The 17,906-nt window shown below is 40.1% G+C and overlaps 1 protein-coding gene across 2 annotated transcripts in view; it reads left to right on the forward strand.

The window, feature by feature from the left end:
* Positions 1-17,906, forward strand: part of CACNA1S (calcium voltage-gated channel subunit alpha1 S) — an 83,422-nt gene that overhangs the window by 21,653 nt on the left and 43,863 nt on the right. For both annotated transcript variants that reach the window (XM_063297695.1, XM_063297697.1), the window contains exons 4-18: positions 642-775; positions 1,931-2,083; positions 2,314-2,519; positions 3,402-3,505; positions 4,299-4,447; positions 5,006-5,087; positions 5,471-5,631; positions 6,567-6,792; positions 8,786-8,993; positions 9,743-9,863; positions 12,096-12,210; positions 12,374-12,467; positions 13,517-13,586; positions 15,429-15,561; positions 17,365-17,494. In XM_063297695.1, the coding sequence (XP_063153765.1) occupies positions 642-775; positions 1,931-2,083; positions 2,314-2,519; positions 3,402-3,505; positions 4,299-4,447; positions 5,006-5,087; positions 5,471-5,631; positions 6,567-6,792; positions 8,786-8,993; positions 9,743-9,863; positions 12,096-12,210; positions 12,374-12,467; positions 13,517-13,586; positions 15,429-15,561; positions 17,365-17,494 (2,086 nt within the window). The remainder of the gene's footprint in view (positions 1-641; positions 776-1,930; positions 2,084-2,313; positions 2,520-3,401; positions 3,506-4,298; positions 4,448-5,005; positions 5,088-5,470; positions 5,632-6,566; positions 6,793-8,785; positions 8,994-9,742; positions 9,864-12,095; positions 12,211-12,373; positions 12,468-13,516; positions 13,587-15,428; positions 15,562-17,364; positions 17,495-17,906) is intronic.

Below are 17,906 nucleotides of genomic sequence, written 5' to 3' on the forward strand. Positions count from 1 at the left end.
GGAAATCCCTTGCCTTTGTGGGTCAGCCAAATCCCATGGGAAGCTCCTTTTTTCCTGCTCAGTTCCCAGGCTGGGGATTCTGGCTGTCACTGGAGAGCAGCCGCCCTCCCCATCCATTGGTGATGGGAGCTCCAGTACAAAATCATCCCAATTCAATGCCTGCTCCAACAAAAAGCAAAACAGTATATACATTCTGTATCAAATCCCTCATCTGTGTACCACAAAGATGGATATGGCTGGTCACTTTCTACATCAGTCATTTAGCTTAACACAGAACACAAACAAACAATAAACAGCTGCCTCTGCTACCTTTTTTCCTATAAAGCCACTATCACATGGAAAACACATTACAGCTACATATTTTTGCAGTACAGCCTTCTACTGTGCAGATCAGGCCATTTTTGCTACTTCATCAAAACAATCTTTGGTTGAACAAGATCTGATAACCTGGGTGACATGATGTAGAATATCCCCCATAAAGCAGCTACAGTTTCCAGAGGAAAACATAACAGCAAAATTCTATTGCCTCTACTGGAGGAAAATCTTTCATCTATATAAGCTAACTTTTAATGCTTTAGCTACCTCCAGTGACTTCTACATTATTCCCACCTGTACCTTTTCACTCTTCATTTCTTCTGAAGGGTCTTCACAGTGATCCTGGAGAGAATCAGTTTAATGGAAAGCGCGCTTCTTAGTGGGCAAGGCGGTTTTGATGTCAAAGCTCTGAGAGCATTTCGAGTGCTGCGGCCATTACGTCTGGTGTCAGGGGTACCAAGTGAGTAAAATGCCCTGAGGATTTGATAAATGGGTGGGTGATGATAGGATACAATTCCTGTGAGTCACTTCAGCCATAGATCATCTGAGAAATAAGACATTAAAATAATTATATTGTTACTTGAAGTTGTTTCTCGAGACTTAGAGGCAAGTAGGCATAGCACAAAGGGGATGTTAAAATGGTGCCAAATATTTTTTTATTGTGTTCATACACTGCTGGATTCAACAAAAATGACTCCTAGTGGCTTACAGCCTAAACTAGAATTAGCCCTATTGACAAGTTTTTGTAAGACTCTGAAAAATGTTCAGTAACTTCAAGAATTGGCAAGCAGAGAACTTGAAAGGCAGGGAATAGATAAGCAAATGGCATTTTATTCATCATGTAAGACTCCATGATGGTGGCCAGGGCCAGAAAACATTACCTTACACTACAATTAAAATCTGTTAAATTATGGAGATCATTCTGACTTTAAGATCTTCTATTTCAATTTGCTGAAATGATAGTAAAATTGTCTAATATAAATTTTGTATCAAATGAATGGGAGTCTCATGACCAGTAAGATGAAAGGATCAGAAGTGGTTCTGAGTTAGCTCAAGTGGTTCTGAGTTAGTTCTGAGTTAGAAGAAAAGAAGACATATGTTGCTAGCAGTACTTCCCAATCTTGAGTCTCTAGAACAGTGCTTCTTAACCTCAGCAACTTTAAGCTGTTGGACTTCAACTCCCAGAATTCCCCAGTCAGCCATGTCCAAACAGCTTAAAGTTGTTGAGGTTGAAAAACATTGCTCTAGAAGTTATAGGGTTCCCCTATAACTTATAGTGACTCCTATTATCCCTTGTAATTATCTCTATTGGGTGTGAAAGATGGAAGCTCTAGTCCAGAAACATATAGAGACCCCAATGAAATCTTTTTGTTATATAGAAATGAAAGTGATTTAAGATGCTTTCTCCAGATCTGTTGTATCTGTTGCTATGATGACAGAACCACTTTGTGATTTAGTATATTGTCTTGTATTAGTTATCACAGACCACATAGCAGAAGGGATGGGCATAAAGTTTAAAGATTAAATTGTCAGTGGGGTCATATAACAATATATGATAGTAATTGGAAATTCAAAAGATAGCCTAAACAACCTGTTCCCTTCCTTCCTGGTTCAGGTCTGCAAGTGGTACTCAACTCCATTATGAAGGCCATGATGCCACTACTCCACATTGCTGTACTTGTCGTCTTCATGCTTATTATCTATGCCATAGTGGGCCAGGAGCTCTTCAAGGGCAAAATGCACAAGACTTGCTATTACAATGGGACAGGTAGGGGATGTGCTGCTTAATGTAATTGTAATAAATTAAATATAAGAAATATCTGGATTGACCCCTCTGACTCTGGTGTCTTTGCATGAAGGTAGGTGTGAAGTTACTACCTCTGAAACTCAGTTTCAGATAGAACTAGAGATTAAATACATGTTGAGGTATATGGATACAAAGAGGTACTAGCCATTCTTCATAAAATCTCACATTTGGTCCTTTGTTTCCTTCCTCAGATATCCTGGCCACTGTGGAACATGAAAAACCAGCTCCATGTACTAACTCAGGCCATGGGCGCCACTGCACTATTCCTGGCTCTGAGTGCAGGGGCCCGTGGGCAGGGCCCAACCATGGCATCACTCACTTTGATAACTTTGGGTTTGCTATGCTGACTGTCTACCAATGTATCTCCATGGAGGGGTGGACTGAAGTCCTTTACTGGGTAGGCTGAGCATGCATAATATTTGCTCTAGGGCACATCTATCATGTTGCAAATCATAGGATACGAAGCTGTGGGGATGAGGTTACAAGGATGGCCCAAATACTTTGCACATTGAAGTTGAGAAGTAAATAGCATCTCCACCCAAAGTTACACATGCATAGGTCTTGAGCTATTTTCATACCCTAGCTGCAACAATTCCTGGCAGTAAGAAATCCAGCAATGAAAAATGGCACCACAATTCAGTTTTCTGAGGTTCTGTGGCTGCCTTCCTCTAAAGTATAGCAGGGCCAGCCCTCTTGCCTTTGTCCTCGCACGTGTAGTAAAGTAAGTGTGGAGCATACTCACTGTAGAATAATACCATTATTCCTGTGAATTGGTCTTCCCAAGGAAAGAACCTTTAATTAATCAGGACACTGTTCTCTACAGAATGCACATCAAATTCTAAAGGTTACTTAAGTGGAATCTAGTATGAAGATGCTGAAAAACGTGAGTCCTGGTTAATCTCAAAGGCTTTCAGTGTATACACACAACCTACTTCCCTTTCAAATCAGTAGTAACTCAAACTAGAAGTAACTGGTTGAAGTAGATATAATAAGAAATCCTAAAAGGAGCTAAACTCTCATCTTTAGCTCACTTTAGCTATATCATGAGTGACTATTCAGCAATAGTCACTCATTATATAGCTGTGTTTCTCAACCTTGGCAACTGTTATATAGGGACAAGAAAGGGCAAAGGGATACTTAGGCTCCATTCTCAGTTGTTGTTTTTTGTCTCCCCCACCCTAGGAAAAACATATTTCCTAGAAAGTTAGTGGAGATTCTTCAATAGTGGGAATAATGATGGTTTTAGTAAAACAGCATCCACTTTTCTGTTTTGTTTTAGGTGAATGATGCCATTGGGAATGAGTGGCCTTGGATCTACTTTGTCAGCCTCATCTTACTTGGGTCCTTTTTCATACTTAACCTGATCCTGGGTGTGCTCAGTGGGTAAGCAATTTTCAGAGACAAAAGTAATTTTCAGAAACCTATGCCATCTTTTCTGATGCATCTCTCACAAGCAGCTTTTTCCTTGATGACTTTTGACCAGAGATAGATGGACACAGCTGTTTCCACACATTCCAGCAAATTCACTCCCAGAATAACTTTCCTTTAAATTCTACTTGTAAGATGGTAAAATTACTGTAATGCCCCTTTTATCAGGGGAAATAGATGGGGCAGGAGGCATTGAGCTTAAAGGGATGGCCCAAAATGACACTTGTTATTTTTTTAATATTTAATAAAGTTGGCCTCAGGGGTGGCTGGGATGGGGAGGGATGCTTCATTAAATTCTCATTTGTTGCAATTTTTAAATTTTTATTATCTCAAAGTGTGTAAATGGCCGAGATCCCTCTAGCTCTCTGAGGAGGCTTGTCTCCACTTACTTCTTTATTTGTAACTGCCAACTACTAAGATGAAAACTAGATTGAATAGTTTAAATGAAGGGAGAGCCCTTCAAATGAAAGTCTAGGCCCCAAGGTTCCCTGCCTCCACACTAACTGTCGCTGGGATGGGAAATCTAAAAGTTCTGATTTGACCATGGGATATTTCCCACCTTTTAGAATTCAAAGGTGGGGCATTTTCATTATGTCCAGATTTACGTAAAGAAGGGCATGTGTTTTGAACCTAAAAGGCAGTGACTTGCCTAAGGGCGTCCCTGCAGCACTGAATGTGAGCCAGCCCAGCTTTTTGCTCATGTGCTTAACTGCTGTGCTATGCTAGCACTCATCTGAGTTTATTCCAGGGAGTTCACCAAAGAGCGTGAGAAAGCTAAATCACGGGGTACCTTCCAGAAACTGAGGGAGAAGCAGCAATTGGAGGAGGATATGAAAGGCTACATGGACTGGATCACTCACGCAGAAGTCATGGACAGTGACCAGACACACAGGGAAGGTACTGTGTTCAGCAGCATTGCCCAACCAAATGAAAGAAATTAGTTTCTAGTATATATGTTATGGACCAGAAGTTCCTGCAATGGGGCCTCTAACCACAGGAGCTTCTAGAAGAGGCTGCTTGGTCAAAGAGCCAAACTAGCCAGGATAACCATTCTTAACCATAGCAATAGTGTTGATATTTGGTTGGGAAAAAAATATGAGAATGAATTACAAAAACATGGCTTAAGGTATGGTGCTTGCAAATATCCATGCTTGTCTTTCAGGTGGACTATTGCTGTCATCATGAGATTGATGATTTTTATAATCCTCCTGTACATATCCACTGGGCTGAGGACAATGTTTGTAGCGGGAGATAAAATTAAAGTGAACAAGAATCAAGAGGAACAGGACGTAGAAAGGAAGGAATGCTGTCTGAGTCTAAAGTTGACAGAGTTGCAGTACTCTGCAATATTTGTTAACGTAGATTTCTACTTCTGTAAATAAACTTTGTGATAACATAATCTATAGCTCTATTAATTAATATTTTAAGTGTCTTTCTTGTGTTTAAACTCCACAGGAATGAGGTCATCAGATGAAGGTGGGTCAGAGACAGACAGCCTGTATGAGATTGAAGGCATGAATAAATGGATTCTCTTCTTGTAAGTAGGGACATTAAAGTCTAAGTTCATGTTCTGTAGTTCATGTTACATAAAACAAATCATTCTGAAGGACTCTTTTACCTTAATCTGTGGGAAACCATTATCTGTGGAAAGTTTTGCATATTTTTGGTAAAGAAGTAAATGATACAGTTTGTAATCCAACACACTTGGATTGTAGGGAAGGGTGGTTTAAATGTTTCCCACTAATAATGGGGGCAAGTAGTACATATTTGAAATTTGGTGCCATAGCACACCTGCTGGAAAAAATGATTCCTTAGGATATCTGGGTTCAGAGGGCTTTGCATTGCAGGGCTCCATCCTAGAGGCTGGTTTGGGAAATAGATCTGACTGCCCGTATCTTCATTTTAAATCTCTTTTTCTAGTCGGCACTGGCGACGATGGAACCGTCTTTTCCGCAGAAAATGCCGTGAAGTGGTTAAATCAAAAATTTTCTATTGGTCGGTGATCTTGATCGTTGCTTTGAACACCCTCTCAATAGCTACAGAGCATCATGATCAACCTGCATGGCTGACCCATGCCCAGGGTGAGCTGGACATTTAATTTCTCAGAACTTTTCAGATTCTGATTGAAAGCGTGGGCGTGTGACATTGTCTGTTCACACTTTAACTTCTTATGAGATTCTATTTGTTTTTCAGTGCCCTGGTCCCACATCTATTTCATAGCTAGCATATTCTTATATCCCTTTTGATTTACTTGCTCTCCTATCACCAGTTACAATATATTCACTTTTGTCTTAAAATAAATCTTCTCACCCCTACTTCTCCCTAGCACCCAGCCTCTTACGCTTCTGGCCAGAAAATGTTACGTGCACTTTTATGTGCCTCTTCCCAAGATGAGAAGCATGGGATTTGCTTCCCACACTTAACTGAAAAGCAGCCTTGGAGTAATTATTGGGAGCAGAAGTGCAGTGAGAATGGAAGCAGTTGCTAAATGTTTTTATAACTCCCATTTATCCCGTCAAAGATAAAGCAATCTTGTACATTTTGTTGGAAAACTTCCTGGGTGAGAGTGAGTGTAATTTTTGAGCATAAAAATGATGGTATTAGAAGGGAAAAGGTTTAAGCAGTTCATCTTTCTAGCACTCTCAGGTCTATATGATAGCCTCTAAAGCTGTTTCTCAATTTTAACAAAAATTAGAAGGGAAAGTCAGAATAAATAGTGTTAGATTAGGGCAGGAAGTTGCTTCCCTGTAGAGAGGTGAGGGACATACTCTCAACCCCAGTGGACTCTTACTCTTATCCTCTGTCTCCAAACAAGAACTGGCCCGAGTGTCTGCAGAATGTAGTCAAAAAAGTCAAAATGACAACCATGCACCTAAAAAAAAAAACAGGCAGAGCATCAATCAACCTGTCATGGCCGCCATTTTGACTTTTTTGACCCCATGGACCTGGGCATTTGGGCAGCACCTGATGGCCAGAACACATCCTTGGTCCACTAGCCAAGCTTTTATGCTTACAGATGTTGCTAACCGGGTACTTCTGTCCCTCTTTGCGGTGGAGATGATTCTGAAGATGTATGCCCTGGGCATCCGCCAGTACTTCATGTCTCTCTTCAACCGCTTTGACTGCCTTGTGGTGTGCACTGGTATCCTGGAGCTCATCCTGGTAGAGATCGCTTCCATGACGCCCCTGGGCATCTCTGTCCTGCGGTGCATTCGACTGCTGAGAATCTTCAAGATAACGAAGTGAGTTTCCTCTCCAGGAGAAACAGAGCACTGTTGAAAAACATCCCATTCATATATTATATAGTTATTTCTAAAATTATTTCCTTGTGCTATTCCCATAAATCATTTTTTTTTAAAACCTGAAGTCAGAATGCACAAGAACACAGCATTTTCCATTAAGAGGGCACTTTCAGCGGGTAAACTATACTGTGGTCCCTCCTTAGTCAATGCTGAGAACAGTGTTTCTGGAGTAAATAGATCAATATATTATAGCAAGGAAAACTATGTATTTTTTCAGAATTTCAGCCCTTTTATTTAGAAACAGCAACACATATACTTCCTATTAATTTAATATTTTAACTTAATATTGTGTCTTGATTTGGAAACTTGTCTATGTTGTTCCTCTCCTCTCAAGTCAGCCTAAATTTCTGCTGAGCTCTGATTTATCTGGCTGGCAGTCTGAATAAAATTCAACAGGTATAGTCAGATCCAAGATGGCAGTGATCAAAAGACATATGACATCTTGGTGGTTTAGATGGGCCTGTTTGTGGTCAAAACCGTTCAGCATGCCTGAGTGCTACAGAGAGAGATATTTTCTTTCTCATCCCCAACCCCCTGCCCACATATATCTATATATTAGAACTTGTGTACTCAAAGAAATTGACTCATATTGATCCATCTAATACAGTCAAAGGAAAGTAGTTCTTCACACAATGAAGAATGATTTTAGGGAATTCATTGCCACAAGGGGCAGCTGTGGTGGTAGATTGCTTTTTGAAGAAAGATTAGATTGCCTTTTTTTTTTTAAAGAGCAAATTAGTAATAATATCTCCCCTGACCTTCCTGAGAGCTGAGATTACTGAGGGTCAGAACAGGTATATCTCAGTTGCTGTGTTGGCAGATGCTGGGAAAGCCTTTAGCCCAGGAGAGGTCAACAAAGTCACACACCAAGCATTTCTATAAAAATAATTTATTTACAGAAAGCAAAAACAAAAGCAAAACATTTAAAGGACTTAGCTCCCTTTGGAGCAAGCCTTGCTTGCCTACATTGCCAGCAGAGAGAAAAGAGGAAGTGAGAACAAGTCCGGGCAGGTTTTCCTCCCCCCATGCTATTTTGCATGAAGTGAGAGGAGACAATCTAATACAACCTTTTAACCCGGCCAAAATGATTAGGCACAATAGCAGTCTTAATCTATTAGTAGGAAAACCTCAACATGCTGCACTTATTCTTCAGGGCATCCTGACCAGGGAAGACTATTATAGCACCTTCACACTTCATTTGAGGTTAAACTAATAAAATAAATATTAAGAGAAATGTCTTAATTTTGATTAACTTGTTGCTTTAATATTAGTGTTGTTATTGAAATAAACTTATAATTCAAGTTGTTAATTTTATTACTATGCTTCTTGCTTTACGATAAGTCATGTTTATTATCTGGAACAGAGACACAGTTTAAAAGATCCCTAGTGTGGAAACTGTGATTAATTCTGCCATCCAGTCCATTCTAACCCATCACTGACCAAGGTGTGGGACTTACCATTATGGCTGAACTGATATTGATTGGATCATGGCACTTGCTCCTTCCCTTTGTGACGGGTAATCACAGATCCCTGCCCATCCCTACCAGGTTCCAAGCTTGCGTAGATGGAAAGGGAGGTGGCAGAATGACTCAGACAAACATAGACAGCACAAACCCTGCTAAACACATCTGCACATACTTTACTAAGGAGCTACACTGAATATATTCCATTCTATCTGTTAAAATAGCTACAATCCTGGATGCCCATCCTCAACTATGAAGGCACCCATCTTGCTAGAATTTGTGATTACATCCTCTAATAAGCTATTAGTGGCACCTGTAATAATAGTAAGTTGGTCGGAAGAGTAATTTACATCTTACCCTTCTAGATTCCCATCTTACTCTGCTAGATAGCTTGGCTCTCTGCTTTGCATACACTCCAGAATTTTCTGTGATATGATAATGAATCTTACAATCTTTCTCTTTTTCTCTAGGTACTGGACCTCTCTGAACAACTTAGTGGCATCTCTGCTGAACTCTGTGCGCTCCATTGCCTCGCTCCTCACCCTCCTCTTCCTTTTCATTGTCATCTTTGCCCTCTTAGGGATGCAGCTTTTTGGAGGGCGGTTTGACTTTGATGATGTGGAGATACGGCGCAGCACCTTTGATAACTTCCCCCAGGCTCTCATCAGTGTCTTCCAGGTACAGCTGAAGTCAAGGTTGTGTGGGCAAAGAATAATTTTTTGAAGCAAATCCGATGAGTAAGTAGGTAAATCAGCAGGGAAATAGGTTGTGGGATATTTTCTGTGCTCTGGAATGGGTGGTACATTTGGAGGGATGTGTGTGTGTGTGTGTGTGCAAGGGCAATGTGACTGTAATGTGACTGTAATACTTATGGCACTTCTGGACAACCATCAGCTTGATCATTATATACTTGGTAGCAATTTTCAGCCATTGTGCTAGTAATGTCTCTCCAGCTGGTTAATGCAATGGTGTGAAAAAATGGCATCCACCTGGCATCTGCCCTCTTTATTCCCTCCCTTCCTTTGCTTTTCTTGGTGAACCCAACTGGCCACTGTGCAGGAGAGAGCAAAGGACTGGTAGCAAAACACCAAGAGCTTTGGCTACAGGAGAGAGTGAAGAAATTCCAGCAGACAGGAGGTGGGACAAGGTGGGAGTTCCCAACAGTGAGAAATCACCTGTCCTAAAACTCCAGAGGAAATGTTGCAAAAACTATCTTTGCAGCATTTCTTTTAGAAAAGATGCTGAACTAACAATTAATCAGCTCAATGACCCAAGCTCTAACACATTATGGGTACACAGGGGGCAGTGCAATGTCAGAATAGATCAGCTATTGCACATGGAAGAAGCATTAGATTTTTATTCTTGGTTGAAAGCCAATTATTTCTAGATGATTTCTGGTGCTTTCAAAATATTTTGTCTGTTCCTAGGTCCTGACTGGGGAAGACTGGACCTCTATCATGTACAATGGGATTATGGCTTATGGAGGGCCATGCTATCCTGGTATGCTGATCTGCATTTATTTCATTATTCTCTTTGTATGTGGGAATTGTATCCTTTCTTTAAACATCGTTCATATATTAAGTGAAGTACTTTGCTTGTGCTGGACTGTAAGGTATTTTTATACAACAATGCCATAAAATGCAATGCAGTAATGCCCATCTCAAAATATACCTGACTAGTAACATAGATAGGAGGCCCAGAGTTACTTGCAAAGATAGTTTACCATCTCCTATTTTCTGCAAGTCAGTGATCCCATATGGAAGCAGGATGTGCATGGAAAAGTTGCATAGAATGAATATTCATATCATGGGTATAAGTATAGTTTAGTGTTCAATAATTTCAAATACTGATGGGATTTTGATGGTCAGAGGAAGATAGATCCCTATTACATATGATCATGTTTCACTATCACTATCTAATTTAGTTCTGCACATTGGCTGGGTGAATGTCAGCTATCTCTTTCCTTTCCATATGCAGATCCTTATGCCCACAGTTGCTGAAATTTGAAAGGAATGGCATCCTTGGTTTCATTCAGAACCATGTGTGATGCTGCGCTACACATCAGGAGTGTGTAAGAATAATATTTTTGGATTTGTTAATTTTCTTTCGTTATCAGGTCTGTTCTACTATGCCAATATAATGACCAAACATTAAAAGGATTTGGTTATAAGGAGTATGTTATCTTTATAGTCATATATAAACATATTCCCACTGTGGAGACAGATAAAGGACTTGGTCTCAATACTTTTATTTCTTTATGTACTACATTTTTATCCCCCCTTTTCTTTGGGAATTTGAAGTGGCATATAGAGGGATCTTGGCTTAGGTTATACCTATTACAACAGCCCTGTGAGGTAACTTGGACTGAGATAGCGCAATTGGCTCAAAGTCATCCAGGAAACTCCATGGTCAAGTGCATACTTGAAATTTGGTCTTTGTAGTCCCAGTACTTTGATGGCTGAAAGCGAAGAGGAACTGAGGAGCCTTATGATGAAGGTGAAAGAAGAAATGCAAAAGCTGGCTTGCAGTTAACCTAAAAAAAAACCTAGATCATGGCAACCAGCTTGATTGATAACTGGCAAATAGAGGGAGAAAATGTAGAAGCAGCGAAAGACTTTGTATTTCTAGGTGCGAAGATTACTGCAGATGCTGACTGCAGTCAGGAAATCAGAAGACGCTTAATCCTTGGGAGAAGAACAATGACAAATCTCAATAAAATAGTCAGGAGCAGAGACCTCACACTGACAACAAAGGTCCGCATAGTTAAAGCAATGGTGTTCCCCGTAGTAACATATGGCTGTGAGAGCTGGACCATAAGGAAGGCTGAGAGAAGGAAGATTGATGCTTTTGAACTGTGGTGTTGGAGGAAAATTCTGAGAGTGCCTTGGACTGCAACAAGATCAAACTAGTCCATCCTCCAGGAAATAAAGCCAGACTGCTCACTTGAGGGAATGATATTAAAGGCAAAACTGAAGTACTTTGGCCACATAATGAGAAGACAGGACACCCTGGAGAAGATGATGATGCTAGGGAAAGTGGAAGGAAGAGGGGCTGACCAAGGGCAAGATGGATGGATGATACTCTCGAGGTGACAGACTCTACCTTGGGGGAGCTTGGGGTGGCGACGACAGACAGGAAGCTCTGGCGTGGGCTGGTCCATGAAGTCACGAAGAGTCGGAAGCGACTGAATGAATACACAACAACAAAAGTCCCAGTGCAGCACCTTAACCACTACATTGCACTGGCTCTTAGCATTAAGACCTGCTATTCACCTACATCTGTAGATGTTGCTAATCAGAGCATAGCTTGTTTTGCTTGGTGCTTTGTGGTTTTATGATTTTTTAAAAATTGACCATATCCCACCCTGTCTTCTATGGATAGAGGAGAAATTTAAAATGCTTAAAATTAATAAATAAAGAATAATTTGTTTGGCCATTAATGAACTCTTAGTGTCCCTTTCTGCCCAGCAAGTCTGACTCAAATTCAGATGAGCAGCCAGTGCTTTTTCTCACCTGACAGCCCCAAGGGATGCCCTTGTCTATTCACAGTTTTGACAAAAGGAACAATATCCCACATTTTGCAGGCCTATGCTGTTGTGTCCATTTCCTGAAGCTCTGATTTTCTTCCAATCTCTCAGATTGAATGATATCAGAAAATGTGGCTGGGTGTAACCTGTTATCAAATGAAACCCTCAAGGAATGATAAAGGTCTTCATCTATCACTTCTGTATGATGTAAATCCACACTGTAAAATTCCTTAGCCTTTCTCCCCTCATCTTAGATATCTTGCTGAATGTCTTTCTGGCTATTGCTGTGGACAACCTGGCTGAGGCAGAAACATTAACTTCTGCCCAGAAAGCCAAAGAGGAAGAGAAGAAGTGGAAGAAAATGACCAGGTCAGTTCTGCCTTCTGCTGATGATCATGACATTCATACCTTTGTCTTCTGGTCTGCTCTGAGTAAACTGGTTGTAACTCTAAGGGTCTTTAATATGCATCCCCCACCCCATCCCACCTCTGGCTTCTTTTTCCTCTGCCCTTGATTTTTTGGTTTTCTTTAGAGGTTATCCTGAGAAATCTGAAGAGGAAAAGCTGTTGTTGGCCAAGAAGTTGGAACAGAAAGCTAAGGGAGAAGGAATCCCCACCACAGCAAAGGTCAGCCAAGGATGGCAGCTATCAGTGCTGCACTTTATTTCCTTAGCTATTTCTTTGTTTGTTTAGGTCAGTGTTTCTCAACCTTGGCAACTTTAAGACGTGTAGACTTCAACAAAAGGTTGATACTGAGAAAGCTTGCAAGAATTATTTACAAGTCTACAGCTCCCCTCAGGTGAATTTCCCTGGGAAGTGAATTCCTCAGCTACCATCTTGTTTTTGATACCCATAATTTGGATCATGCCACAACTGAGAGTAGTAGTAACTGTGTGTAATGCTGGTCTCAAGGACAAAAGGTAGTCCTCAGGTTAACTTTTTCCCTAAAGAAGGCTATTATTTTACACCAAGGCTGGGTAAATATCGTTGATAAAAAACACAATGGTCGCAAAATAGGTGTGATGTGTGTTTATTATTTCATTCCAGTGTAAATATTCTGGAGGGCGTATTCTCAGTCAGTAGTCCTTTTACTTATTATTTAGAAGCATGCAGACTTTATTGCAGGGTTTCCCAAACCTGAGGTGTACCTCCCTTGGGGAGGTGGAGACAGAGTCCAGGAGAGATGTGAAGAACCTTTTAGTAGTATATTGTTACAATAAATCCACCTTTCCCAAATGTCATTGTATTGTTTTCATTGTTCATTTGTGTTCCTTTCAGAGTTTGTTTTTTTAAGGGAGGTGTGTACAGTAAGATTTCACTAAAGGGAGGTGTGATTGCAAAATGTCTAAGAACCCCTGTTTTATTGTAATATAATGTTATTCAATAAAACAACCATCTAATGTTATATAACAATGACACTCCCATTTCACAAAAGTGCCTACACATATGCAATTAATATATAAACCAAACCATATGGTGGTTTCACAAATAAGCCCATATGTGTATAAAGTGGCCCTGGATGCCATTTCTGTTGCATGAATTTAGATATGCTGTTATTTGTCCATCCCCTTTTTTCCTCTACTCTTGGTCTCAGCCAAGTAGCACTGTTCAGCAATATTATAAGAGAGTTGCAGCACTAAATTTTACTGTAATTTTCATTTTTTCCCCCTGCTCAGTTAAAAGTAGATGAGTTTGAATCAAATGTCAATGAAGTCAAGGACCCTTATCCCTCTGCAGACTTCCCAGGTGAGGAGGTTTCGATGTCATTTGTCTTTGCCTTTCCCCTCACAAGATTCCAGCGTCATAAGTGATATTGTGCAGCTGACAACATCACTGTAGATCCACTGAGGTTGCCAGGAACAACTAAAAATTTACTAAGCTGAACACACTGCCTTCAATAGGCTGTTTCTACTGATTCTGTTCAGAGTACATTGATGGTGAAATTTCTGGCTAGAGGGATCTACAAGTTTTCTTTAGATCAGCCTTCCCCCATCTGGGGTCTACGTTGAACTCTCTTCATATATTTTCTGTGTGAGCTGCCAAAAGTGATTTTGATTGTGGTGGCATGGAAGCATGTTTAATAAATACATAAAAATAAATACATCATCATCCACTGCCACAATAGGCATGCAGTTGGGCTATGAAAAGGAAATTCCTTTTCCTTTCTTCTGAGATGGATTTATCTGAAATGTGTCTTTCCTGAGTGGCTGTTTACTCAGATGGATTTGACAGGCTGAAATGAGAAAAAAAGGAATTATGATTTCAATAGGGAGCAAAAGGGTTGTTATTTGGAGATACTGTAATTGTCTTTTAGTAGAAGAAAACGTCTGTATTCTATAACCTAAGAGATTTTCTGACATACTGCAGTACAATAAAAAAAAAAAGAGGATTGTGGAGCCAAATTAGAGAAGATTTTAGAAATGTAGAAATGTTTAACATGCCTGATTTTTTTAAATAGCTGTTTCCATGGGCAGTTAGAAATTGGATGTTATATTCACTGGGATCAGGGCAGAGAAGAATGGGTTAAAGCTTTCCTTTATGAATGCAGATTTGTTAAGGGATTCTAATCAAGATATATTAGGTAACATATAGTGTGCCCTTAACAAAGGATATTGTCCAAAAGCATCATATTTTTAGACAGTAGTATATTTTCACTGTCATTTGGGATGTTTTCTTCCCCTTTTTTCTCTCCCTCTTTGAATGTCAGAATATCCATCCTATACTCACTCCTATTCCCAAATCTATTATTTAAGAATTATATGTGGGCACTTACATGCATTTAGAGTTATGTCTAGAACAGTGTTTCTCAACCTTGGCAGCTTGAGGATGTATGGACTTCAACTCCCAGAATTGCCCAGCCAGCCTGAAGTCCACACATCCTCAAGCTGCCAAGGTTGAGAAACACTGGTCTGGAATGACCTTCAGTAGCTATAATTTGAAAAATCATGTCTCAACAATTTAAGAATCCAGACCAAAAATAAAAAAAATATTATTGTTATTATTATGAAGCTCAAGTTGGTATATAAGCAGAAGTGTCCATGGGGGGATGGAGCAAATGTCAAATTTTATTTATTTATTTATTTATTTATTTATTTATCTATCTATCTATCTATCAGATTTCTTCACTGCCCATGTTTACAAACAACAAACACATAGCAAAAATGTGTTTTGCTGTGACACAGTATAAGCTTTGTAACTCAGATATTTGTGTCCAGAGTCAGAATGCTAGTACAAAAAGCTGGAGTTCGTACTATGATGTTGTGATGTATGTTTCATCATTTCTGCATCCTCTTAGTTTGCACCAGATGCCTATATCTACAGTATAAGCATAATGTACAGGACACACACATGCACATGCACACATATGTGTATGTTGAATAAAAGAGAAGGAAAGTATTTATATTAAATATATTATCTATCATGGCAATGAGTGTTCATGAGTCCTAGTAGGACCTAAGACTGAAAAATACATGGTAGTTGGAGTAGTCCAAAAATAATGTTGACAGCCTTCAGGAATTTTTAAATCTATAATTAATTACTAATGGAAAAAAATGGGCATTAAGTTTTTCTGTAACTGTTTTCCTGTAGGTGATGATGAGGAAGATGAACCTGAAATCCCACTGAGCCCAAGGCCACGTCCCCTAGCCGAGCTGCAGTTAAAGGAAAAAGCAGTGCCTATGCCTGAAGCAAGTTCATTCTTCATCTTTAGCCCAACCAACAAGTATGCTTCCTTCCTTCCTTCCTTCCTTCCTTCCTTCCTTCCTTCCTTCCTTCCTTCCTTCCTTCCTTCCTTCCTTCCTTCCCCTAGCACATTGGTCTTCCAACCTTCTGTGAATAATTATCAAAGCTATTACTGCCGCAGTAAAAATACTGAAGTGGGGGGCTGAATATTTTATAAGATGGCTACTTCTCTAATGATATTTTGATTTTCATCTTTTTGATGTTTTCTGTCAAGAATGGATAGAGTGTGGGTTTGGGGGATAGAAATATCAAAGATGCAATATCTCCCATCTCAGTATTACACAGGTGGGAAGCATTATGTTACTGCTGAACAGCTTGGCACTCTTAGCATGACAGTTTCTCTGTCTCTTATACAACATGGCACCTTATCCAGTCAGATCTAAGACTTGAACCTGCTCAAGCGTTTATGGATGACCACCTAATTAATTCTGACCTATTCGTATGAAGAAGCTCCTTTGCTGGTATGACCAATCTCCTTTCAGCCTTCCCCATTCTCTAGAATCAAAGACTGGCCTCTGAGTGAATTTCTGTCTAATACCACTTATGTCATTGGCTCATTACCAACATGGAACAGAAGAAGAATAGGATTTACACATCTAGCAGTGAACACTGAACCTTTAGTGAATCAGGATAATAAGTCCTCAGTCACAACAATATAAGTTCTTAAAATGGATTGAAGAGTGGTATAAGTTTTTAATAGAACAATCAAATGACTTCTTCAGCATGGATTCTGCTTTTTATTTATTATTTTATTTATTTATTTTATTAAAGTATTACTCCCAGTGACTCTGGGCAGTTCACAGAAAAAAAAACACACAGAATAATAAAATAATATAGTAGTAAAAACAAAGACAACGCCGGCTCCAAGGCTTTGAAACGGAGATGAGCACCGCCCCCTAGAGTCGGACACGACTGGACTTTACGTCAAGGGAAACCTTTACCTTTTAAAAACAAAGAACAAAAGATGACACACATTGGGCAACAAACAAGAAAAACCCATATTACCCAGAAGGGGGCTTCAATTACCCTCATCGAAGGCCTGGGCGAAAAGCCAGGTCTTTAAGGCTCTCTCAAATACCAGCAGGGTGGGGGCATCTGGACCTCAGGGGAAGTCATTCATGCCCACATACTCTTACACTGCATTTGGAATGGCCCTAAGCTATACTAATCATAGGAAGAGCAGCAGCCACCTATTGGTGGTGTAGTTAATCAGTTACAGAGTTGTAATACTGTACAACTTATTCGAGAAAATTCTAAGTCAGAACAGCACCCATTGGCATTCTATTTCAGTATTGGGCAGGGTTAAAATACAAATAAAAGATCAGCTGGCAGCCCCATGTCCATCACTTAATTTCTTAGCCAGATAACACATATAAATGAAATAAATTGCAACCTGGCAAATATTGCTTCCTGTTTAATACCCAGAAATTAAATCATATCTACTATTAGCTAGTAATATAAGGGTAGTGGCAGGAGGGCAACCTCCAGCCTCTCAGATCCTCTTTGAAGGCCCCAGACCTGCCTCTGACTGAAGGCCCAACATAAGCTTTAAGGGAATTCAATGAAATGTAAGCCAGAAAGAAACATAAAATCCAAGGCCTACCCACATGCATGATATGACCCCACCCATTGATGTCCTGGGTCCCCCCACTCCCCATTAAGTGAATACCCTGCTCTCAGCATGTTCCTCAGCCCGCTGTTCATGCAGGTGCCCTCTGAGCAGAATATGAGCTTAAGCAAAATATACTTAATTTTCTTTCTTTCCATGTCTTACTTCCTCCAGGATCCGGGTGCTGTGCCACAGAATCGTCAATGCCACCTGGTTCACCAACTTTATCCTCCTCTTTATTCTGCTTAGCAGCATCTCACTGGCAGCAGAAGATCCAATTCAGGCAATGTCATTCAGGAATAAGGTAAATAAATATCAGACAACTTGTATTACTAGCATGGTAAGTGTGGCTTATTACAAACTATCTTTCCCCAGTCTGATACTCTCCAATGTTTTGTGACAGCAATCCCAAGAATGCTGTCTTGATTTAGGGAGGTTATAATCTCAGCACACTTGGAGAACGTCAGGTTGGGCAAGACTGACCCAGAGAGAGCCATGAAATACTTGCATGCGTTGTAGCTTCCTCTTAGGTCCTTTCCGTGTTGCTAATTGAACTGGTATCTACCACCCTTGAATTGGAGAACAATGCTGTTGTGAAATTTGCTGTCCCCATTGCCAACTGCTGTCCTGCCTCTATTGCTTCTGCTTCAAATCATTGCACTCACCTGAGTTCCCTCCAAGTTATTGGGTGACAAAACAGAGCAAATTGTATATAC

This window comes from Candoia aspera, chromosome 3, assembly GCF_035149785.1.
Source record: "Candoia aspera isolate rCanAsp1 chromosome 3, rCanAsp1.hap2, whole genome shotgun sequence".
NCBI lineage: Eukaryota > Metazoa > Chordata > Lepidosauria > Squamata > Boidae > Candoia > Candoia aspera.